Genomic DNA, 26422 nt, shown 5'->3' on the forward strand with positions numbered 1-26422 from the left:
ATTATTTTAATTTTAATTTATTTATTTCACAAAATGTTTAGTGGGGGTTGTGAGTGGGGAGGGTAGGATGTATAAACTACCCGAACCCTTCAGAGCAGGCAACACGTAACTGAGTGTTACCGTTTCTTCAGGTCTGTCCGTAAAGTTCACTTTCAATTATAATGGAAATCGAAGTATTTACAGTAGACGCTTTTACAAACCTTCCGTTCAAAGGGAACCCTGCCGCAATTTGTCCACTTTTACATGTGAGTATTGACATGTTAGGGCCAACTATTTTAACGCAACGTGCATCTGCTGCCTACACCTGCAATCTTTATGATGATCGTTGTCTGCCCTCGTCTTTTTATTATTATTAATTATAGGCCTATTTCAATGTTTCCAACTCGAATGTTTGATGGGTGATTAAATTAAAGCCTGCTAGGCTGAACATTTTATTTTACGATATCCAAATAGCCTACATGCACATCTCAAAAAATAAATAAATAAGATGATTGTAGCCTAATGTTTGAATGATAAATGGAACAATGTATTATTGAGTGTAAAGTATTGTAGAAGTAGGGCTATTGGCTAATCCCGTTTGGACTAACACTCTCTGAAGCATACTATTTCTGGACTTTGAACTTCTTTGAACGCAGCAAATAGCCAATATTTTACACTTGTCTCTATAGTAGACCAAACAATTAAGGCTACCTTATTTATGCCTTATTATTTTTGAAACTTCTCACTGATACACTTTTATCAGGAACTTGACGATGATGTCTACCAAAAAATAGCAGCGGAGATGAACCTGTCAGAGTCGGCTTTTATCACCAGACTCAACCCTTCAGATGACTTTATGACAGGTCAGTTATAACCATGATATATAGCTGATGTATAGCCTACTATTATTAGACTTAGTTTAACTATCAAACTGATATGTGAGAGAGTGGCTGTTGGGACAGTCATGGGTTTGTTTTTGGTGGTATTGTATAGCTAGTGATAAAATACCCATCCTCAGCAGTCTGGCCAGAAGCTTTGTTAACATAAGTCTACACATGACAAGGATCTGTTCAACCACAGGTTGTAGGTATTGTACAGGGATTTCTACTAACTGTAACCAGGGGCGCCACCCAGGGGTGCCGAGGGGAGGCGTCAGCCACCCTGCTATTCATTTAATTGGAAAGGCATTTCATGTGAAAAAAAATGACTGATTTAGTAACCAGCTAACAGTTTCTACACTCTACACACGTTTCACTTTACCTTCAAATATATATATATATATATTTTTTTAAAGCACCAAAGTAAACAAACTTTCATATCAAACCCTCAGGTATGCTATAAACAAAGATTAAAATAACTTGAATTTGGTTTTTGGTGGTTTCAATCTGACTAGAGAGGTGTTTTTATCATATGGAGCAGTTATTTTACATGAAGAGCTCGTCCCAAATGTGGCCTGAGAATCTCACTGATTGACAGGGTCTAGGTTCCGCCTCCGCTGGTTCACACCAACCAATGAGGTGAATCTATGTGGACACGCCACCCTGGCCACTGCAGCCGTTCTGTTTCAGTACAAGAGTAAGACGCACTCAAACATTGGCACTTCTTCTAGTTAGGCAATCTCAAAAACGTTACCCAATGCTATTTTGTTTCAACAACCTATTGGTTGCATTACGATTTTAATGTGTAAACTGAAATTAAAGCTGCACAGATTGAGCTGCCTGATGTATGAACCATCTGTGTGAAAACATGTATTGTCTCGTGTAGAAAATGTAAATCCCACAGTGGTGTTTGAGACGAAGAGTGGCGAGCTGTCCGTCACCCGGTGTGGGGAACGCATTGTGATGGACTTCCCTCTCAACCCGCCCACCAGGCAGGTCAGCGTACCATTTGGAATACAGAGAGATGTCTGCTGCAGAGCTCAAACACACCCAGTGCTCCTTCAAAAAGAACTGAAGAGTAAAGCACAAACAAACAAACATCACACTACTCGTTAGTACATCAGTGAACATAGGCATCAAGAGGAAAATAATTGATAAACACCATTTATATTTATAGCACACTGCTATAACGTGTAAAATGTACTGCTCAACGTGTGGAGTATCCAAAGGATGTAGCAAAAGGTTTACATAATGCATAGAAATGAAGCCAACAATCAACACATTGTGATTGCCATCTGCAGGATCCCAATGAGTTCAAGGACTTCCTCAAGGTGAGTAGGAGACAGCCGTGAATGCAATCAACACCATGTCTTTCCCTTGAGGGGATAATTAACCTTGATCTTAATGTGCTTGGTCAAGTCAAATAATACCCCTGAGAATGGCATGCGTCTGTCTGTGATGGACTGTGTGAGTTGAGTTTTTTTTTCTTAACGTGTGCTGCGTCGATGCAGGCTGCTGTAGGGAACCTGCCGGTTACGGACGTGTATCTAAGCCCCAGCACTAAGAAACTCCTTGTTCGATTGGCCGACACCTGTGAGAGGTCAGAACTGAAACACATTCTTATAGGGTATCAATGGCATTGGGTCATACTTTGCTGCCATCGTGTATCGGGTTGATTGATGCATCAGTACAAATGCTTACGACAGAAACGACAAAGCGATCACTTTTATTTTATTTTTTTTCTGAAGCCTTGTATCCTAGTCTTTGACATGGCGGTATTCAAACAATATTGACTTTTTATTGTTCTTGCCTTTTGTCATAGTATTATACGAATAACGGTGAAAAGGCTGTTTTTAAAGCACTACATACATGACCTCTTCTCTCCCAGGTCAGCTCTGACCTGTCTGAAGGTGGACCCAGTCGCTCTGCTCTCCAGTGAGAAGAGTGGCAAAGTCAGAGGACTTATCATCACCATGAAAGGTAGTCTCTTCTGCACAATGCTCCTCTACAGCCGACCTAGAAAGAGACCCATATGTGGTTGGCATGCGGCTCAGGAGGTAGAGCGGCTAGACTGGTAACCGGAAGGTTGCTAGTTTGATCCCGGCTCCTCCTAGTGTCAATGTGTCTATGAGCAAGACTCCTAACCCACATTGCTCCTGACGAGCTGGCTGTTGCCTTGCACGGTTGACACTGTGTTGTGTTCTGGGTGAATGCTGGCCAGTATTGTAAAGCACTAAACAAATGCAGTCACTTTTCCGTAATACTAATGTCTATACATTGTTCTAGGAGCCCCAGATTGCCAGCCAGGCTATGATTTCTACTCACGCTTCTTCTCTCCATGGAACGGCATCTCAGAGGATCCAGTCACTGGTATGAAAAAACAACTCCTCACATACAAAACACACACTGTATGTTTGGGGGGAGGGAATTTATCAAGTCAAGTCTTGAAATCACATTACAAATCTAAATGAATAGCACAAATATTTACATTATGAAACAATTATTCAGATGTTTCTACATTAAACAGTTCTTTACAGACCATTTTATTTAGGTTTATGGTTGCATATAAAATGGTTTGGTTTGCATCATCATTAAATAAAATGATCACACCATGAAAACAGATCAACAGCTATGTTACTTCAAGTAATGAAATTGCTCGTTTTCCCTTGCAGGTTCTGCACATACAGTCTTAGCTTGCTATTGGGCGGACAAACTGCAAAAGAAGAAAATGCTTGGTAATCAACCTATATTCATTATCCCATTAATTCTTAATATTTCTACAATATAATATTGTACTTGGGTAGTGTATTAACCTCCAATTTCAAGAAAATGTTTTCCACATGGAAAACGTACTTTTAACATTGGATTCGGATGTTGTTCCAATAACTTAGAACCAGCTTACTACCTGAACCGTGTGTGTATGTGCAGCCTACCAGTGTTCCAAGCGAGGGGGAGAGCTGGAGCTGGAGGTGAGGGATGACGGGAGAGTGAACATATCTGGACAGGCCGTCTTCGTACTGAAGGGAACCATGACACTCTAGAACCATGTTCTGCAAGATTGGGGTCGGCTGATATGCATATGGAGGCTGTGGAATTTATAAGCTAGATGTTTGATAATTTTTTATCCACAATTTTTAAAATCTCATTAAAGATCATCAAAACTTGGTTTACACTGGTCATCCAATGAATCCATATTTTCTAAATTAGGAAAAACCCAGTTCCATTATTTGCAGAATTAAAATTATTTATTGAACAGTTTAATATACAAAACAGATACACTCCAGAAGGTTAAAATTAACGGATCCAATATGTGAGATCAGAGGTAGCTTATAACTGCTGGACCTGGTGTAGTTCATTAATCAGTGACAATAAAAACAACCCATGGAATAAATTAGAACCTTTAAGTTAACGGCTTGATTCCAACCTAAGAAATGTGTTAGATCTAAACTATAAGTTACATGTTACTGAAGTCTGAGGCATTTGCATGTGAATTGCCTTAGTGATGCTGTGGTGAAGTACCAGGCAAGAGACCGCAACTTAAAACTGAGGGATACAATATTATGTTGATATAAAAACTATGAGTGATTTAAAACGGAAAAGCTTAACATGGTTCAAAGAATTAACAAAGTAAATCACATTTATCACAGTGACAAAGACATCTACTAACGGAATGATGGTCAGATGACAAAAGCTTATTGGAGTTTCTCACAGTGTACCAACACGCTTTGGCGTTTGAAGCTGAAGGTTAATTGATTCAAAATAAATAAATAGCTCTTTATGACAAACTCAGACATACGAGAATGGTGTGCCATTACCATAGAATTCTAATGGTAGCTGTCAGTGTTTTTCCGGACATGTACTACTGCTTACCCTGTGAATCTGATCACATTTCATTATTGTCAAAAGCACAGTTGTAGCTTGAAAAGCAGCGTATCATTTTGACAGTTTGAAAACAATAGCTTACGAACAATTAAACAAATATAAAATACAATTAAGACATTGGTCCGCATTACCATATGGTTTAGTCATACCAACACTTTGACAAGTTCCTATCCAGTGTCTTCTTGCATGGATAGCTAGAAAAAGGCATCACAGGTCCATGGTTTCCACGGGAACCTCATAACAGGTGCATGCTGGGAAAAGCTTTATGTGCATCTGTAGGGAGCTGAATGATGTGAAGAAGGAGTTAAGAAAAGCCTGAAAGTTCCAAGTACATTATATATTTTGCTTTGTGCAATGACACAATTAAAATATATCTAGGTAAAATTCTATCTAAACTGACAACCTATATAAGAAAATGTAAAAATAGAATATTCTCATTCTAGACTGAAGGAATAATGAATTAACTTAAATTAATAAATATTATAGATTTTGTAACACAAAAATAACTGAAGAATAATGTATTGTTTTTTAATTTCAAACAAAATGTTGTCTTTGGTGTCATTCTTTGATAGAAAGTTGACCACTTTAATACAATATGTAATCAACCTATCCCGTTGATTACATATTCAACGGGAATACATATATCACGGAGGGAATCAGAGCTCTGCATAAAAAGGATATCATGTTCTCCTGCTGCAGATGGTTCAGCAGCTTCTCCAGCGGTGCGTAGCGACGTAGCGTAGCCGCAGAGCCCACCATGAGCAGCTTGTGTTTAGCCCTGGTCACCGCTACGTTCAGACGCCGCCAGTCCTTCAACAGCTCCCCCAACTGTGGAAGACAGGAGGTCAGACACATGACATGTCAGTTATTTCTTTGTGTTGTACTCAAAGAGAATAAGGGTAGAGTAGCTGACACCTTCAAATTAAACGGCTAGACTTTAACTTTTAACCTTTTTCTGCGCGCACACACACACACACACACACGAAAAAGCAGTGTTTGTTTCTTACGTTCCCCTCTTCCTGGGTACTTCTGACGAACGAGAGCAAGATGACGCTCTTGTCCCTCCCTTGGTATTTATCCACCGTGTTCACCTCCACGCCACTGAACGCAGTGGCCTGCAGCAGGGAAGAGATGCTCTTCAACTGCTGCCTGTAGGGGGCGATGATGCCCACCTCACTGGCTTTACAGCCGGCCTGAAGAAGAGAGACAAATAAAAAACGGTCAATAGTCCAAGTAACAACCATTGTTAAAAGTGTTAGTTTAAAAGCGGATTGCGAGTGAACATTAGAACGGGGTGGAGAAGATCAAATGCAAACTGTGGTTAATGGTCCAGTAAACCCCTTTTGCAAAGCGTTTACAACAAACATGAACCATTTAAGCACAGTGCGCCTGCGTGAGAGCTTGTGCTGCTGTTCCTTCTGAACAGCCCTCATGTTTGTGGATGGGCGTTGGCTGTGTGCGAGTACCTTTATCAGGAGAGAGAGCAGGGTGTGTATCAGAGCAGCCTCGGTGTGGTTGCTTACGCCTCCTTGCTCCACCGTCTCATAGGCCGGCACCTGCAAAACAAAACATGTGACCTTAACATGGGTCGCCTCTCTCTCAAACTGTCCTGGTTTATTCCATGACTGCAAGTTACCAACCGATTATAGGGTTAGTTTCCTTTATAACGTTTCTCTATCAACCCTCGTCAACAGTTTTTGCGCTGGCTAGGCTGGTTTATTTGATTTGGATTTTTTCGTGCATTGATACAGAAATGGTAAGAGGGCAGGTGCCCCGTTATTTAAAAATAATGCACACCCTTGGAACGTTACTGACCATTGTGACCAATCAGGGAAGGATCATTTCATGACGTAGAGGTATCATCTGAAATAAATAACTGCAAGTACCTGGGTGGTATCGAGAAAGCAAACCGGATTGCCGGGCAACAGTGCAGCCTGCACCCACTCCAGATCCTTAGGGGTCGCCTCACAGTGCGAGCTGAGCTCTGATTGGACAGACACCAGGAAGGGCAAGGCGAGCCGGGCGGACGCCGTCCTCTCAGATCCACACTCCAGCCGCCCGTCGTACATCAGACAGTTACTGAGAGACATGATGGGCCTGCAGACACAGAGGAACGCCCAGGGCGTCAAGACTACCCAGTGCAACCACAACACGCAGGGCCACTCTGCATAACAACTCTGCATGACGTCCTGGTGCTGTGATGAACAGTGGCTGTTGTCACGTATAGGGCACGGCAGCATTGGTCCAGAATATTATTGTATTTGACACACTTTGGTCAATAATGAACGACATACAAGTGCATAAAAAAGTAAAATGAAAGTATATATGTGCAAAATGCAAAAAATATATAAGCCAATATTTACATACAGGAGTGCTCAAAACAGTGTACTACTACTACTACTAAAAGAAAACGTTAACGACCTGTTCATTCTGTACTGAACATTAAGATGGACCACCGCTTCACTGTGGAGCTCAAGGCGCTTGAACAAGCTTTCATCCATCCCCAAAGACCTAGACGGAGAGAGAAAGAGAACTTCATTGCACTGCAAAACACAAACTCTTTCCCAGGAGCTTTCCTTGTTTTTGGCTCCATATGATTGCATTTCATCAATGTTCGCTACAAAATAGTTGCCCATCACTTCCCTTCACCCCCCCCCCCCCCCACACACACACACACACACACACAAAGTCATTTACCGGGCTTCTTGGTTCTGAACGATGGGGGGCAGTTGCTGGTGATCTCCCACCAGGACAAACCTCTTGACGTAAAACAGAGGGCCCAGGCACACCGGCTGGCTGATCTGAGACGCCTCGTCCATGATGCAGAAGTCAAACCTGCGCCGCGTGAAGATGGGGTGCTTGGTGCCCATGCAGGTGGTGGCCACCACCAGCTGGAGGGAGGGAGGGAGGGAGGGAGGGAGGGAGAGAGGGATGGAAGGGATTGGCTGTTCATTTTTGGCCAGGAATTGGGATATTCTTGTCCAAAAATTTAGTCAACTTTGTTTTTATTCCCTCTAAAATCCAACTCTGAACAAACTCTTGGAAGAATGACCTCGTTACAAGTGAGTGTCAGCTTCTAGTGACAAGTACGGCTATTTTGTTAAAATCCAATATTTATCCAACCAATTATTTTTTTCTATTAATTAACAATATATTCTCCTCAATGACCATGCCCATAGAGGAACAAACAACTCAAAATTAATGCCCAATCCATGCCCCCTGGTACTGGTGGATCTCCTCAAAGGACTGGTGAGGGGGATCACCTCTTTGCTGTAGAGCTGATCCAGCGCCGCCAGCGTGTCCACTCCCTTCCTCCTCTCACTCTCAGTGTAGGGCAAGATCTCTGGATGAACCTGGAGAGAGGGAGAGAGAGGGAGAGCGAGGACCACGGAGCATGAGAGAGAGAGAGAGAGAGAGAGACAGAGAGAGAGAGAGAGGACCACGGAGCATGAGAGAGAGAGAGAGCGAGAGAGAGGCAGGGAGTGAGAGACTGAGATCTAGGCAATAAAAAAATATAGATTGGACTGCACTACATTGGAGAAGAGACAACTACATTATAGAACTACAATATCAACCGCCTTTCAACAAATAATACCAAATTATGAAGCAATAGGCTTCTTCATTCATCGACACCCGAGTTCCACCAGTCTATAAAAGATAATACACACTGAATGGCACATTTTGATTTGATTTCCAGTTTCAAGCTACTTTTTCTTTAACAAAAGCCGACTATTGGTCAGAAGGGGGAAAGGTTGGGGGGGGGGGGGGGGGGGGGGTGCGTTTCAGAAGGTGAAGAGACAGAAGGTGGAAGAGATAAAACGTTGTTTTGTCTTAGAAGTTCAACAGAGTGACAGTTGATGGTCACCACCGAAAGGTCGACTCGTGGTCCGAAACTCACCTTCTCCCCCCTCCCCAGGCGGAGGAACCCGACCCGGAAGCGCTTGAGCTTCAACAGGATGTTGTCGACGGCTGAGTGGGTGTAGCTGGTCAACAGCACGCTGAACCCACACGCATGCAGGATACGCACCTGACGGACACAGGGAGGGATCATACTGCTGCTTTCGCAATTGACAACTTATTACATTTTCAATTGACATTGCTTTATTGCTGCTGGTGTGTTTGCGTCATTCATTTACGTTCCCTAGGTGAAATTAGATTTGTTTTAAAGGGTCTTGTCATGCAACCAGGTGTGGGTGTGATTAGCTGGTATAAGCCGTTTGGCACAGGGAAGGAAACATTTTCACAGTGACATCACAAGTGGGCGCTTCCAATCAGATATATGAAGGATAGATGATTAACGTTTGCTACAGTCCACTGGGTAGGCTGGTAGACTGATCCGTCCAGCGTACATCTAGGTCGACACGCCCACTTGTGACGTCACTATGAAAATCATTCCTTCCCTGTGCCAAACGGCTTATACCAGCTAATCTGGTGTCATGACATGAGCCCTTTAAGGATTTCATTGGCATGAATAAAATATTTGTTTTGGACTAAAAATTAAAATGATAGGAAGAGCGGCAGTGAAATAATTTCTCAATTATTTAAATTTCTAAGGAAATAGAAAAAAACTAAACAAATCAAAAAGAAAAACGATAAGGCTGTTTGAGGATTTGAGGTAAGAGGAGACAGGAATGCACTGGGAGCTGAAGGTACAGCTCCCAGTTGACAGGTTGGCTGGTTGGGTCTCTCACCAGGGTGCATATGGTGGTGGTCTTGCCCGTGCCTGGCATTCCAACGATCAGCGTGTAGTCCTGGGACAACAACACTTTCTTCATGGCCTGCCTCTGGGGCTTGTTCAGACCTACAGCCACACACACACACAGCCACAGCCACACACACACACACACACACACACACACACACACACGAGTTATAAAGGAGACAATGACTGAACAGAAAACATCTAGAATGTGTCTGTAGAATAAACAGAACACACAGAAAACAGACAGTGAATCCAAATCAAGTAAAAACACACACTATCACAGAGGCACTGATTGATTCCCATGCACGGCTTGAGCTTCCATCAACTTTGGCACATTATAGTGAAGCTGAGACAAAGTAAAGGCTGGGAATAAAATGATATAAAAACCATGAGCTTATTTGAGCCGTTCAGTCCAGAATTCAATTACATTTTATTTGAATAGCCCTTAATCAATCAAGCCAGACTCATAAATATTTATGAGACCCCCCTTACCCTAGCCCCCAAAAGGGAAAGAAAAACCCCTTAATAAGCAAGGAAGAACATTTGAAGGAGGAGAGGAGTCGAGGAGCACAGCAGGGCGGAGTGAAGGGGCTCCTAACCTTTGAGAATTTCAGCCACTGCGTCCTTAGCCTCTCTGGGCAGAACGGAGCTGAGGTTGTCGATGAACTGGGGAGGACGGAGGTCCACCACCAGCTCCCTTAGACGCTCACTGAGGGGGGACACACACACACACACACACACACACACACACACACACACACACACACACACACACACACACACACACACACACACACACACACACACACACACACACACACACACACACACACACACACACACACACGCGATTGTTGGTGCTTTTCATACTATGAACGGCCTTACTGTATTGACAGCGATATATATTTTTCACTTTCTGATGACAGAGTTACGTATTGTAAACTTATTCTAAATTGTATAGATTAAATAACACCATCGGTGTGTAGGGCGTGGTCCTTGTATAAATCACTGCATGTCCAAGTCAATGTAAATACGTATTTGATTGCCAGGCCCATTTGCACAAAAGGCAGATGGCCGTCGGCATCAGACACCATAGCTGGTGTTTCCTCTTCAAACGTGTTGTGGCCGCTGCCTTTGCAAGGTGGATGCCACCGTAGGCATGTGTGTGTGTGAACAGCTTAAAAATCTATCAAAGAGGCAGTGGGTCTACCTGTCTGGACTGTTCTCCATGAGCCTGGAGAGGTTGGTGAGATGGGTGCTGAGGCCGAAGACCCCTTCGTCGTGGTCCAACCTGAACGACGCCTCGCTGAACTTGGACAGGTCCCTGGGATAAACAAACACACACTGATGGGTTTCATGTTGGTTTGGCGAGGTCGAATGTGAAGAAAAATAATAAAATGGGGTCTGACGAAACATAAGTACCCGAATCGAATAACATCTTAATTTCATCATTATGTAATTGAATCATATAGCCTATAACATTCATTAGGTTTATAATACGTTTTAAATTGTCATCATTTTATGAAGCCATTTATATACAACTCCTAATAAAAATGTGTGTGTGCGTGCGTGTGTGCGTGCTCACCTATCCAGAGTGCAGCCAACTGATGTCTTGGTGACGTTACACATGTAGCCTGTTGCCAGGCCGACCAGACGACCCTCCTGGTCGCTGACGACGACGCGGTCTCCGTCCGCCAAACCACCGCCTAGCTCCTGCCGCGCGGTCGGAGTGCGTCGCTGGAAGCGATGCAAGAACACTCCTTCTGATTGGACAGTCACCGGGCCGACGATTTCAAGATTTCCCACGGCCCCTCCGCTCTTCTCCCTATACGCGCACACACACACACACACACACACACACACACGATCAGTCAATACGACGGGCAGGCTTGTTGCTCAACCTTGAGCCGTGCTGGGAAATTGATCATGCTTTGATTGGCAAATGTGACAACGAGCGAGTGAAAACAATGCCCAGTGGTTATGAAGTTTACTCTGGGTTACAGTTTGTTGAGTGTGTTTTATTTACGTTGACACACATTTTTTACAACGTGAACTCATTAAAAGATGAACGCACATTACACATTTTATCTGATAATCGGTCCATATTGCGAAATGTAGCATAAAAAACATTTGACAATATACTATAAAATGGTAAAAAGAGTCGGATGGATCCTTAGGGTATTCCCCTGCCTCTACACTGTACGCTAGTCTCGCTTTCACCCTGCGTGCGTTTCACTGTACCTCTCGTCGGCAGACTGCAGCCACACATTCCTGCGGCTGCTCTTCTGCTCCATGGTGACGCTCTCCAGGCAGCAGAGCAGCAGCCAATGGGAGAAGTAGCTGAGGTGCGGCCCAGTCAGGTGACCCGTCTCCTCGAGCAGGAAGTCTGTCACCGCGTCCTGGGGGACGTCCGAAGGGGGGCCCTCCACCACCCTGGGGGTCCCCGGGGGAAGACGACCATCTTGTCATTATCATTATTTTCTCAGAGAATTCGCCCTCCAATCGCTTGATTGTAGAATGAAAAACGACAATCAATGACCTGGCATCGATGACCCGTCGCCCTCGGCCTCTTACCGCTCGTACAGAGCACAGTTCCTCTTCTGCGGACAGTACTGGCAGACCTGTCTGTTGGCCAGGACCTCCGGCAGCTGGGACAGGCGGCTCCGCCCGGCCCCCGTCTCCACCACGTTGCTAACCTGATGGGCTAGCGTGTTCCGCAGCTTCAGGAGCTCTGGGGTCGACACAGAACGGGAGGTTGGAGGCCAGTGGAGTGCAACATCAAGTCAAGTTTGAGAGACGTTTCTTTTTTTAATACATAATTTTTTTTGTGATCCAAATTTTTTTGATGCCAACAGAGCAGAAGCTGTCAATACATTTCCTGAATTGCCCTCCCAGGATCAATAGTCTAATCTCATTTGAATTTTTTTTTTATTGGACCTTTATTTAACCAGGAAAGTCCCATTGAGATTAAAAACCTCTTTTTCAAGGGAGTCCTGGCCAAGAGGCAGCAACAAATAACATATGTACACTCACAATATTACACTCGCAACATATACATACATTTAAATGATAAAAAACAGTTACAAGTAAATTAAAATTCATAAAAAACATCTACAAGTAAAAGAAGTGGTCTGAAATGCTCTCATCTTAGATTTAAAAGCGTTCAAAGAAATAATTTTGGCTAATTTAAAATCTTTTTGCAGCCAGTTCCATGTGGTGGGAGCAGAGTGGACGAATGCCCTTTTTCCTAATTCAGTGCGGGCAAATGGAACTGACAGAAACATCTGATTGTTTGAACGCAGACTGTAAGAAGCAACACTTTTCTGTGTGATTAAATTACAAATATATGATGGCAGTAGCCCAAGCCCAAGAATTAAGAAACACACCACTAAAGATCAGATATCTATAATGGATGTACGAAGGGGACTGGCAGAGCCGGCAGAAGGGAGCCACTCTGCTAATTGACCTCCAGTTTTTCTCGCACAACAGAAATATCCCGACTCTTAATGGAGTTAAGAGGTGACATTGAATTGTGCGCCGAGTGAAGTGAGTGAAGTAAACACCAGCCGCAGTACAACCCAATAGGCCATATGGAAGTGACTTGCGTGTGTGGGTGTGCGTGCACCTCTGCGGTCCATGTGGCCAGCCACCACGGGGTGCAGGTTTCCAGTCTTCAGGTACAGCAGCAGGCCGGCTTCAGAGTCCACATGCCTTTCCAGGACCATGAGGGTGTAGAGGATCACCTAGACACACACACACACACACACACATGCAGACGCACACAAATGTACACACACAAATAAGGTAAGGATGGAGGTAATAGTTAGCTACTCCAGACTGCAATAGTCAGGGTTCCAATTAGCGACATATAAACTTTACTTCAGGGCTCCTAAAGTCGGACACAGAATCGACATGTGATGTACCCCCGGAAATAAAGGGAACAACAAAAACATAAACTAATTGTACTGCATTGATCCAGTCCAAATGAACCAGCGTTCACTCATTTCAAATTCTCTTAACAAACAGCTGCGCTTTATAACCGACATCCTCCCAACACGTGACTTTTGCCATCTTCAACATCTTAAATATGCAGGCCATGTATGTAGACTGGACAATAGTGAACTACAGAAACACCAAGAAATATCTGGAATCGGATAGAGAGGCTGCTGGACATCGATGTTCAGCAGGTGAGGAGAATGAAGACGAAGAGAACACAGTTCCTGTGAATGCTGGACCACAGGTCCAAGCAGGTGCGCCCCCCTCCCAAGTCCACCGCTGGGCCTAGTGGGACAATATGCTGATGGTCTGGCTGGGACACGCGGCCTAACGTGGCCTAACGGACCTGGCTGCGGTGCTCTATGGAGTTGGTCTCCTTGCCCGTCTTCAGCTCCAGCGGCATGACCCTCTCCTGGGCGCGTCGCCGGCCGTCGCGGCCCGTCCGCTGGACGCGGACGCGCGTCGTCACGTCGATCTTCCCCTTCAGGCCGAAGCGCGGCGACCACATGTTCTCCTCGATGTCCGCCAGCTCGGCCACCGTGTAGACGGGCGGGGGGGGCTGCCTCCCGCCGATCGGAGCCCCCAAGCGGTCGCTCGCTCTGATGGAGGAGGAGACCGATTATGACGATGGAATAGTGAAGTGGGTGTAGTTTGTGTTGGGGGGGGGGGGGGGGTTGGACTTAGCTCAGGGGGGAGAGCGGGGTCACTTGTAGCCAAAATGGTTGCTAGTTCGATCGCCCGGCTCCTCCTAACTGAGTGACGAGGCCGCCCTGGGTAAGACACTTAACCTCAACTGCTCCCAACGAGCCTGTCGCATCGCACGGTTAACTTAATGGTTGATCCCATCCCTTCCTCCAGAGAACCACCCCCAAAACACAGGACTATTTTGCTAGCTAAAGCAATAGGTCTGCTTAGCCTTGTGGAAGAGGCTCTAATTGCACTGGCAAACTACACGCAGATAGCCGGGTAGGCAGGTAGACAGACAGGTAAGCCACCCAATCGTTTCAATCGAAAAATGTAATAATGCCTGCCTGCAATCTGTGGGTGCCACAGTCGGGACGGAAAGAGCATTCCTTTAAATTGCCTACCCCAGCTAGGACGACATGTAGTTTAAAAATCCCGGTAAGTCGTTTTGGGCCAAAGTGTCCCAATCTACAAGGGCTAAATGACTACATAACAGCCACCCCGTGGTTCCATAACTCCTGTGGGGTTCACCCACAGTTTAAGGGGGATGGGCTTCGGAGTGGAGGGATGGAGGTAGTCGTTGGCCCAGCCTGTGAGGGAGGGGAGGTAGTCCTGCAGCTCCTGTTTCATCTCTTCCTGGGTCACTCCCAAAGTGTACCTAAAGACACACACACACACACACACACACACACACACACACACACACATGCGTCTATCAGACATGGTAACATTTTCAAATACAAGTCACGTATATTATGATACAAAAACACCACACAAACAGTCCTGTTGAAGTCAACATGGGGCTTCGTTAAAGAAAAGCAAATTACAAACACGGGGCCTTTACAGTAAATCTAGGGTCCTTATCTTCAGATGAAGTTCATAGAAAGGAAGCTTAAATCCAACGTTACGCTATTTTCTGGCGGCATCAGCCTGAATGGCTGACATGCCAACAGCATGCGATCAGGGATGTCCCCTCCGTGAGGGGAGGGGACGCTGCTTACATGTCCCCCAGGTGCTGTGGGCTGTGGAGGGCCTGGTCTGCCAGGGAGGACAGCTTGTCCATGGAGAAGTCTTTGGCCATGGCAGCCTTCTGGAACACCTCGTGGACTATGGTGCCGTTCAGCATCTGCTTCGAACCGCCGTCAAAACTCTACAGACGGAAGAGACGGAGAACGTGACGTGGGGCTGGGAGAAGGCGTGAAACAGGACTTTGTTCAGGACCTGGTCAAGAATGGAATAGTACTATTCTAAAGCCAAGCTCCAGGCGTTCGACCTACCTTTAGGTCCGAGCAAGATGCCTCGCCCAAACTGCTCCTTGGTGATACATCTCTGAATTCACTGCAAGATGCTTGACATAAAAGCCCCCCGGTAAAGGATTGAATGGTAATAGTAGTAGTAGTACTAATTATTAATAGTAGTGATAAATCGTAAAAGTAATCTCTCAATGGTACATTTTTCAGGTGAGGGACTTACAAATCAACCAGCCAGATTGTCTTGCCTCCTAATATTGTTGATGCGTCATGTGCAACAGAATAGAACGGAAAGCGTTCAAACTAATGACGCAGTAAACGAAAAGCTCCACTCCCTCACAGAAGGGATGCCCAGGACTAGGGCTGCTCGATTATGTGAAAAATCATAATCACAATTATTTTGCTCAATATTGAAATCACAATTTTTTAAACGATTATTTTTGAGTTTGAAAAATGTTGTATTTATTCAGCATCTCTCTCCCAAAAAATATTTTTTTACTGAGAACTTTGAAATTTCGCTTTAAAAAAAAGACACAAAATGGTCAAAAAGAAATTGTTCCAAACTAAAATAATATACAGATATGTATCCAGCTGTTTTGCCCCTTCTTAAAAAAAAAGAAAAAGGGCTTTTTTTGTTTTGAAAAACTTGATAATGTTAATTTTGTGATCGTTTGCTGCTAAATCAAAATCGCGATCAAAATTCGATGAATCGCCCTGGACTCGACAGCACGCGGCGAGCGCTCACCTTGAACATGTCGCTGAGCACCGCGCGTCTCATGCAGCGGATCGAGTTGGAGATGCTGGTCCCGGAGATGAGCACGTCAGGCAGCACAACCAGGAAGCCCTGCTCGCGCTCCACCCGCCAGCAGCCCGACACACACTGGCCCTCCAGGTGCACCACGCTGCCCCGAGACACCGGGCTCGTCTCCCTGGAGACACGACCAGATACATACAGATGGACAGTTATGCGTCTGCACAAAGGGGGTTTAGCTTGTTTTCAGCATCGACACTGCAGAAAACTGTGAATGAAGACGGGAAAACATCAGAGTAGTTCTCGATTATATACATATATATATATAAAAACATAATCACGATTATTTTGGTCAATATTGAAATACGGTTATTTTTGAGTTTGGAAGCATGATGCATTAATTCAGTATATCTCTAAAAAAAACACTTAAATGAGAACTTAAATGTTCAATGTAAAAGACAACACAAAATGTTCAAATAGAAGATGTTCAAATCGAAAATAATTTACAATATACAATACAATACAATATTTATCGTGGTGTTCTGCAATTAATTCAAATAAATAATTAATAATAATAGTTTCAATTCGATTATTTTAGTTTAGAGATCGTTTCACCCAAAAATTTAAATCAACATTCAAACAATTGCACCGCCCTTAATCAGAGTTCTTTGCACTCTCTAGACACGCCCTTCAACATTAGCCACGCACACACACACACACACACACACACACACACACACACACACACACACACACACACACACACACACACACACACACACACACACACACACACACACACACAATGAAGAATACACGGCACGTTTCACTGAGAGTTGATATTTTAAACGGATGGGGGTCCCAGACACTGACCATCCGTCCTTCAGCAGACAGGTCTCTGTAGGCTGGAGGCTTTTAGAACAGGTGATGGTCAGAGTCTTCTGACCGGGCCGCTCCTCCACCTCCAGCACCCAGTAACGGTTGTTGATGCCCCCGGACAGGACCACGTGGTCGGGCACTCTGTGGAAGGAGAAGAGCATGGAGAGGAAGCCACAGGCCATGGTTTGATGAGGAGCGTAATGGCTCATCGTTCAGAACAGACATAGACTCTGAGACATATTCTGCGTTCTTCACTGATGAAAATGTTCGGTAGATAATATACACCGACATGTAAGCCTAACATCCTCAGACCAATTTACAAATGCATAGTATTCTTTAACCTCTCAGTTAATTTTCAATTTCCAAGGGAAGTTATCGATCGGCGCAGACCAAAATATCTCTGGACACAATTGGAAAGACCTTGATTGTCGAGGGGGGGGGGGGGGGGGGGGCTATTTTAAGTGCAATATTTATTCATAATGTCAAAATATAACACTTTGAATAAGAATAATAAGTCAAACTAATAGTGCATATATTTCAGCTTTCTTTAGACCGTGGCCCCCATGTTGCTACTACCCTGCCTAAAAGCATCAGAGCAACGAAAGGTGTGCCGCATCGCATGCAGCCATCTTGTTTTTTGTTTTTTTTTAAACCGCACTCTCATAGGTCTCTCCTCTGTACAGAGGAGCGCCCTATGAGAGCGCGGTTTTAAAAAAAAACAACTGCAGCTGATGTGTGCCCTATGAGTCATCGTATCAAACCCACCCCATATTAGATCGACGCAGTTGCGGTAGGCCCGACGGGCCCAGCAGGTCTGCTTTAAAATCATCCTTCACGAGAGAGAGACACACATCCCGGAGCGAATAAAACCTGAGCTTGCAGATTCATCTGGTTCCCAGGTTCATACACTGCATGTTACAGGAACGGGAGCGCCAGCGGCCCACTGTTTCCTCCCCGGGAATAAGACCCGGGAAGGGGTGTTCCTTACCGGCTCGCTTTAGCTTTCTTCTGCTCCAAGAGGTCAGAGATCTGCTCCATCTCATCTTCAAACCATTTCTCATCAAGAGGAAACTCCAAGGGTGCTGCGGTTGCATTTGGGTAGAGAAATAACAAAAAGGATAAACCCACAAGCCAATAAAAACCCACAGCAATCATGTTCAGTGGTGGGATGAAAAACATTAAAGGGGGTATAATATAACACCAGGTGTTCGTGTGACGAGCCGTTACAAACCGCTTTGAAAATCAGCTTCTTCTAACATCACAAGTAAGCGTGTCCACCTAGATGTATGACGGATAGATGAGCAATGTTTGCTAAAGTAGTCCACTGGGTAGGCTGCTAGACTGCTCTATCCAGCGCACATCTAGGTGGACACACCAACTTGTGATGAAACCTGCTGTTATCAAACCTATTCTGAAAAAAACCCAACCTCGGCCGAATGCCTACCGGCCCATCTCCCATCTTCCATATTCCTGTCCAAGGTGCTTGAAAAACCTGTTGCTGCGCAGCTACAGGAACATCTACAGCGTCATTCGCTGTTTGAAACATTCCAATCTGGTTTCCACACTGCCCATAGAACAGAGACAGCATTGTTGAGGGTAACAAACGACCTTCTCATCTCTGCCGATTTTGAACAGCTCTAAAACTGAAGGCACACAAATTGGCAGCCCTCATCACCCACAACCACCGTCTCCGTCTCCGGTAAAGACATCCCCCTCTCAACCCCAGTTACCAGCCTCAGTGTGAGCTGGACTCACAACTGACCTCTGCAAACCACATCAAACATCGGTACAAAACCTGCTTTTTCCATATCAAGAACATTTCTAAACTCTGCCCCTTCCTCACTTTCTCTGACGCAGAGAAACTCGTCCACTCCTTATACTCCTCCAGGCTTGATTACCGCAACAGCCTGCTCATCGGTATACCCAATAAACACCTTCAGAAACTTCAATTCATTCAGGACTGCGCTGGCCGAACACTGATGAAAACGCACAAATACGACCACATCACCCCCATTCTTCAGAACCTCCACTGGCTCCCCATAACCTCAAGAATTCAAGACAAGATCGCCCTCATCTCCCACCTTTGCATGGACAGCAACGCCCTGCATTACCTCCTTACCCCTCACTCATCCACCCGTAACCTCCGGTCCCAAAGCGCCCACCGCCTCCATTAGCCATGGGAGACCGAGCCTACTGCTCCGCTACCCCTCACATCTGGAACTCCCTCCCTGAACATCTGCGAGAACCCCAGTCTATGGACACTTTTAAAAAGGGCTTACAACCTTTTTTTTTTTTCAGGGAGGCATGCTTAAGTTGTCCTTAGATTTTTCATAATTCAATCTGCACTGAAACTCCTCTTTTTAGCTGTTTTTATTAATGATTCTTATCACTATATTTTAATGTGTAATTGCCCTTAGTGTCTTGTTATTTAGTTTTTCGGTTTCTGTAGCTGTACTTTGAGATTATTTATTATGCATTTCAAATAAATTGCATTATTATTATGTCAGAAGAGGCATATTTTCAAAACGTATTGTAACGGCTAACCACCCTCACACCAGGTGGTATAACATGTCACCTTTAAGTGAAAAAAACTCCTCCCAAACTGACCCAGGTCCGACGAGGTCACGGCACGGCCGTCTCCTTCGGACGAGGTCCCGGCTGGATCGGTGGCTCCCGTCGCTCCCTTGCCGAGGTCGTCGATATGCGCCGTCACGGCGAGGCTGGTCGGGTTAGCTCCGTCTGCACCGCCTGCCGTGCTGGGAGTGCGCATGGTCCGCTGCGGTGAGGGCGCCAGCGCGCCGACCTCCGCCGGGGTGGTGTCCCTCTGATCCATGATGAGCGTAAACACAGACTCCTCTCGGGGAAGACCGCCCATCTCAGAGAGGGGCGTTGGCGAGGCCACGGTGTTCTGCTGAACACCGATCAGGGTCACCTGGTTAGATCTGCGAGAGGAGAGCTCTGAACTTTGAATCCTTTCTGGCCCCTCCGTCTCAAAGCGGCCTTCGGTAAGGCATTGCTTGGCAGGTAGGGTTTCAACGGGGGTGGAGGCTTTGCTTCCGGCCCAGCGGTGGATCGCTGGTACGTCGCCAGTTCTGGGCCTCTTGGCGGCGTGGGAGTCTTCTGGACTGAAGAGCCGCTTCCCCGATCCCACCGCCTCCTCGGACAGGTTCTCCCGCTCTCCGTCCAGTCTCATTTTCCGCCGCATGTCCACTCGTCTGGAGCTGGGGCTTCGACAAAGAGGGGACCCCCCCAGACTGGATGCCTCGGCGCTGGGGTTGGGGCTCGGGCCAGGGACTCTGGCTGAGGAGGGCCTGATTTGGCTGTCGGGGGTCTCGGGGATGGCCAGAAGGAGATCTGGAGAGAGGGGTAGAATGTTTTCCACAACTGCCAGGACGCTCCTCTTGATGGGGGAGAGGACGGGGAGGGGTAGACTGGGTCTGCTCCGGGCTTCGGTCTTGGTGGACGACTGTTTGACGGTAGACTTTGAGACCTGAGGGAAACAGTGCAATCATATATCAGATTTCGGAGTCAATGATTAGAAATGTACGATGTAAACAGTTCATTGAACCATTAAACAAAGTACAAGAAAAGTTCTTGTCCCACATGGTTATGTATAGGGATTAAGGCGCATAATTTGATTTAAAATATACATTTATTTCCTATGTTTTATACACCACTATCACATTTATTAAGCGGATAACCCAATTGAATACCAAAAAAATATTATGAAAAATATAATGGGAATAGTCAAATCACTGGTTTAACCCCCATAATAAATTTGCAGCACAGCACCAACAGAAATCTTTTGCTTTCTAAAAGTAAACTGCATGCACCGGAACAGCATGAGTAAATGATTATGGCCAAGCCCAAGAGAGGATGTAAATTGGTATAGTGATGATCCCATCATGTACCTAACCCCAGAGCCATTGGCAATAAACTAGCGGTCAATACAGATTGAACCGGGTTTCTGGGAGTTCATCATTGGGCTGCTGGTTTCCAATTACGCCCCTGTGGTTAAAGACAAAGTGAAGATTTCCAAATTAAGAGTTTCCCCTGTTCAGTCAGGAAACATGGTCGTAGTATATTAGTGTCTGGTTTCCTAAAGTTTTGAACCTGTTAAAGTGGGTTTGCACTAATACACTAATACACCACTTCTTGCCTCAAATAAGTAATTAAAAAAAGATAAAAGCATACGTACACAGGGAAGTCATCTACGTAAATTATGGATGAGAGCATAATAATAACGTAGTTTGATAGGTGCCAGAAATTGCACAAATAAGGAAATTAGAAAAATAACAGGTAAAACGTATGTATGTATGTATGTATGTATGTATGTATGTATGTATGTATGTATGTATGTATGTATGTATGTATATCAATTTAAAACAGAACAGGGAAAGATAAAATGTTGAGTACCTTCTGTTTGCCCGTGGAGAAGAAGGACAAGAGGTCCCTCTGGCCTTCCGTTGTCACCTGGGAGACAGAACATGCTCATCATGCAATAGTCATATAGTATAGTACTTTATATCCCCTGAAGCGAAGCACTACAAGACATAGGGAGTATTAAATAATGGGGCTGCGTATAAGAATAGTGTGTTAATCAATAGATCGGAGGTTTACGTTTCTTATTGCGAAAAAAATGACATTCGTGTCGCTTTAACCACAATACCATTTTTTGGCGCGTTGAATATTCAAAGATTAGGATGCCAACAAAGCAATGTCATTGTTTTGTACATGTTATCAATGCAATATGAAGCAAGGGCCTGTCTGATTGCTCACCTTTGCGTTCTTCAATTTAATCCGATCCATTTTCATTCCGATTAAGGTTAGAGAGGTGCGTTCATTTGCATTAAAGTAATGATGATTAGTTCAACATCAACTGTCTTTCACATTAAAAGATGTGCCCAGGAGAGGCAAAAATGAAAACACTAACATACGGTTAATATAACTGTCCTTTCTATTAAAACTACAGCGCAATTAAATAAGTATCGTATGCGGGTTCCGAGGCAACGACACTTTCCAAACAAATATTCGCGGCGCCAAAGACATTGAGTGAAGGAAATGACATCAGTAGGTATTTCCGCCGACGCACTTTGGGTAAGCGAGTCGTCTATATGCTGCCCCCTGATGTTTGCAGTAAAAACTCGGTAAGTATACTGTTCAAACAATTACTCTTTGGATCGATTTTGAAAGATGATGTACGTGTACTGAAAGCCTGTACTGAAAGAAAATGTGCATGTGGGGATGTGTTGGGGGGGGGGGGGGGGGGGGGGGTGTCACTGACAATGGGCAGGATCTAAAGGTTTATATGAAAATCTATAACACAATTACTTTAAATGTAAATTACTATCTTTTTGGACACTGTTGAACCTTTTCACTTAATCCTCTCAATATATTAGAAAGTATAGACATCCACAGGCTGACAAAACCACTCTGCCCAATATATATTGGACTCAAATATATATATTTTTAGTCGGTTTTCAGATTCTAAGACCTGATGTTTAGGTTAATGACGACCTAAAAAAATTCTATAACATGCAGGGCAGCTTACTTGTCTCCCGTCATATTAATTGAAAGCTGTGGGGCTCTATCAACTGGCTCACACATAAAACACCCTTACAATGGTTATTTGAACTTCAAAATAGAAGTCAAGAATTGAAGTGCTGGTTTGTTTTGACAAAGAGAAAACTAAAACCTAAAATTAGAATAATCTTGAAAAAACCAAATTGCATTGTCTAGAGTCTTACTGAATGGTTTATTTTGACATTTCTGATTTCTAAAATAGTCCCAATGAATGAATGAAGTAGCTTTATCTGACATAAAAGAAACGGTGTGTTGCTATCTTTAATAAATTAGCCATGGATTAAACCGGTAAACCATGTCCATGTATATGGACTAGCCTTAGTGTTTCATGTCTTTTGGAATGTCTGACCCTAACATTCCAATGCTCTGCAACGACCAATTCATCCAATTATTTTGAAATAATAATATTAATATGAAATGAAAAAAGTTGGTAGTCTTAACTTGTCGCTGAAAGTGTCTTTTTTTAGCCTAGAGTTGCTGATACTGAAATGCATTGTTGAACTATTATAAATGATTGTCTTATCATCAACTAATGTGCGATGCAAATAAGGACTGTCATTTTCATCCAAATCAAACCGTATAATGGCATTTGTCTCTCTGTCTCTGTCTCTGTCTGTCTCTGGTCTCTGGTCTCTGGTCTCTGGTCTCTGGTCTCTCTCTCTCTCTCTCTCTCTCTCTCTCTCTCTCTCTCTCTCTCTCTCTCTCTCTCTCTCTCTCTCTCTCTCTCTCTCTCTCTCTCTCTCTCTCTCTCTCTCTCTCTCTCTCTCACACACTGTAAACTACAGGGTGTGTCTGGCTATTGTCTCCACCACCCTGAGCTGTCTTTGTGTGGAGCCTCACTGTGGGTGGATTTCCATAATATCCTTTCAACAGCAAATCATAAATACTTTGTGAACCTTGGGTCATCCTCATTCAACACAACTATAAATCACTTTCTTTGTGCCTACCTGTTTTATACTTTGAACCAAAAGCACTCCAGCCTAGTCTTTACACACACACACGCACACGCACACACACACACACACACACACACACACACACACACACACACACACACACACACACACACACACACACACACACACACACACACACACACACACGTACACCCCTCCTTCCCCAAAAATATTATCGCTAGCTTTTTCGGAAGTCTGTTTCTTCAACATTATTGCATGTCAATGGCTATAACCCATTTCGTTTTTTTTATTTCATTGTGTTTCAATTCAAATTCAAAATGATTGCTGAACTACTAATATGCAGACTAGAGCCAACAATTGTGGTGTTAGATAATTGAAAATGTAGCTCTTGAGTTCTGTTTTACTTCTTCATACAATGCATCACTGATGCGGAGAAATGCCGGTCTCTGGAGCCATGTAAGGACATGTTGGTGAATGCATTGTACATGCCAGTTCTGGACATGGGACCCCTACACAGACATGTTGAAAGAGACAATGTAATACTGCTGTTCTGTCAGTGAAAATAATTCTCTTTTCCATTTTAAATCATGATTGAAGATGAGTAATGGGAGTTTGCTTTTTTACATTCTTTGAGATCCTTGAAAAGATCTTAACAAATCCATTCTGAGTAAATGAAAACACTTTCACACAAAGCACATAATATACGCTACATAAAAAATGCAAGAAACGACATGTGGTTCTGGAACGGTCATCTACTCCGTTAGGTACACGACAGCTGCAGATGTCAAGCAGCAAGATATGTTTTGCTACTGGAGGGCAGACTGTGTAGCTCGCGCCGCGGTGGGTTGCACCCAACAACTCCCCGATCACTGTGGTCACATTTAATGATTGTGTTTCAAAAGCTTAATTAACCATCCGTCTATGTCCTCTCTCTCTCTCTCTCTCTCTCTCTCTCTCTCTCTCTCTCTCTCTCTCTGAGTCAGTTGTATCTGTAATTGAATGAAAGAAAGAATGAGTTGGATAGTTTCCTTCCTCACCTCTCCACTAACTGCAATCTGGGTGCCATGCATCACCCGGATGGATGAACTGTGAGTTGCCACCACACACACAAACACAGGCGCACACGCACCTGCACTCACAGACACAGATACACACACACACACACACACACACACACACACACACACACACACACACACACACACACACACACACACACACACACACACACACACACACACACACACACACACACACACACACACACACAAACACTCACACACATAAACTTACTAAGTTCATTGAAAAAGCACTCAGTGTTGCGTTACTTACATTGTAATGATCAGGAAAATAGAATACTATCTACTGTATAGGCTTTATATATTTTCTGCAGCTCACTAGTGAAATAACTTGATTATTGTTGGCCTCTTTTGTAATAATCAAATTAGCTGACTGGCCAGACAACAGTTTTTTTATTATGCATTTTCTTAATTTCTCGATAATAGGGCTTGTACATCGGGCTATGTCACATCTCAATTACAGCCTCCATTTTGGAAGCATAGGAACATTGCAATGATAGTAATTATAACGTCTTTTAAATATTTGTGAATTACTAATTGTGAAATACGTTGTCATTATGGAAACACATTTGGCAAGGAATCGACACTTGGCTACAACTCTCTTGTGTTCTCTGAAAAGGGCAGAGTATTGTCAAGAAAACCTACCATTATGCATTCTGTTGTAAAATCCCTAGGCAAGCGGGTACTTTTTTATTGATTTAATTAATTCCTAATTGTATGTTTCAGCAGTTTATCATGTTCAGCAAAACATCCTGCTTCCAATAAACTATTTTATTTCAATATGCATCAAAATAAACTAATTATAAAATAAAAGCTGAACAGGTTTAAGGAAGCTCGACAAAACAAAACAATTTTAAGTCAAATGAAACATCATTCACTCTAATCTCAAATCGTTTCATGTTAGGCACAGTTTGAGGTATGGTTCCTTCTGAGAAGAGTGCTATTGTTAAAATACTTTGTACAGTCCCCTGCGCAAGGACACCTCAAAGGAGGTTGATTAGAAAGGAACGTAACACAATCACCTGACTTCCTGAGGTCACAAAATGTCCTTTGGCCAAGAATACCGCCTGCTCTGTTTGGAAAATGTTGTACAATAATTGCACTTTAATAATTTAACTCAAGTCATTTTTCGAGTTCTTGAAGGAAGACTAAGATCTACAATAAATACAGAAAATAACACACTAGCAGAAACATGAGGAGCAGACACACAACGGTGGAACAAGGCAGCTGAAACTAAAAAAGAACACAGGTGAATGAGAAAACGTGCAGTTCATTGGACTGGGAAGGACTATCCTATCTCATCACGGCTGTAATTCAGTCGTATGTACCAGGCTGCTGGCCGAGTATTGAAGGATTGTTTGTTTGTTTAACCATTTATTCCCCTTCCCCAGACAAATAGTTCTGCAACTGGACTGGGACTGGATTGTTGCCAAGCAACAAAAAAACTCTTCCTGCACACTAGCTTGCTACTTTTTGATCTACACTTTAACGCAGGCCAGCTACTATGTACCTTTTTTTCCAACAGTCTGTTGCCAGGTGCTTTGGTGGCTTGTGTGATAACATGCACGCACGCACGCACGCACGCACGCACGCACGCACGCACGCACGCACGCACGCACGCACGCACGCACGCACGCACGCACGCACGCACGCACACACACACACACACACACACACACACACACCTTTGTAACTCTCCACTGTGACAGCTTTAATGCACACACACACACACACACACACACACACACACACACACACACACACACACACACACACACACACACACACACACACACACACACACACACACACACACACACACCCACACACACACACACCAGA

At 44.1% G+C, this 26422-nt stretch overlaps 2 protein-coding genes across 2 annotated transcripts; one reads left to right on the plus strand and one right to left on the minus strand.

Moving 5' to 3' along the window:
* The first annotated feature begins 56 nt into the window (after nt 1-56).
* LOC115558470 (phenazine biosynthesis-like domain-containing protein 1) lies at nt 57-4027 on the plus strand. Its single transcript, XM_030376622.1, has 10 exons — nt 57-245; nt 743-842; nt 1456-1554; nt 1744-1853; nt 2159-2188; nt 2369-2457; nt 2746-2837; nt 3144-3227; nt 3530-3592; nt 3786-4027. Exons 1-10 carry the CDS (start codon nt 162-164, stop codon nt 3896-3898), a joined length of 864 nt encoding a protein of 287 aa, XP_030232482.1. The 5' UTR covers nt 57-161; the 3' UTR covers nt 3899-4027.
* Nucleotides 4028-4087: 60 nt separating this feature from the next.
* Nucleotides 4088-22078, minus strand: dna2 (DNA replication helicase/nuclease 2). Its single transcript, XM_030376616.1, has 25 exons — nt 21781-22078; nt 21418-21474; nt 19609-20491; nt 17990-18083; nt 16996-17142; nt 16117-16300; nt 15123-15271; nt 14657-14779; nt 13784-14036; nt 13067-13184; nt 12016-12172; nt 11683-11874; nt 11027-11266; nt 10652-10765; nt 10041-10150; nt 9431-9540; nt 8638-8766; nt 8003-8092; nt 7437-7630; nt 7161-7250; nt 6626-6836; nt 6206-6295; nt 5747-5932; nt 5421-5567; nt 4088-5031 (listed from the first exon to the last, which is right to left on the minus strand). The coding sequence occupies exons 1-25, from the start codon at nt 21814-21816 to the stop codon at nt 4975-4977; spliced, it is 4161 nt and encodes a 1386-aa protein (XP_030232476.1). The 5' UTR covers nt 21817-22078; the 3' UTR covers nt 4088-4974.
* Nucleotides 22079-26422: the final 4344 nt, after the last annotated feature.

This window comes from Gadus morhua, chromosome 14 (assembly GCF_902167405.1).
Source record: "Gadus morhua chromosome 14, gadMor3.0, whole genome shotgun sequence".
Taxonomy (NCBI): Eukaryota; Metazoa; Chordata; class Actinopteri; order Gadiformes; family Gadidae; genus Gadus; species Gadus morhua.

Coding starts and splice junctions, on each gene's coding strand:
- LOC115558470 (XM_030376622.1), top strand. CDS start 162: ATGGAAATCGAAGTATTTACAGTAGACGCTTTTACAAACCTTCCGTTC. Junction 2,838..3,143: donor ACTTATCATCACCATGAAAG/GTAGTCTCTTCT, acceptor ACATTGTTCTAG/GAGCCCCAGATTGCCAGCCA. Junction 3,593..3,785: donor GCAAAAGAAGAAAATGCTTG/GTAATCAACCTA, acceptor GTGTATGTGCAG/CCTACCAGTGTTCCAAGCGA.
- dna2 (XM_030376616.1), bottom strand. CDS start 21,816: ATGAAAATGGATCGGATTAAATTGAAGAACGCAAAG. Junction 15,272..16,116: donor TGCTCAGCGACATGTTCAAG/GTGAGCGCTCGC, acceptor TTCCGTCTGTAG/AGTTTTGACGGCGGTTCGAA. Junction 5,933..6,205: donor TGCTCTCTCTCCTGATAAAG/GTACTCGCACAC, acceptor TCTCTTCTTCAG/GCCGGCTGTAAAGCCAGTGA.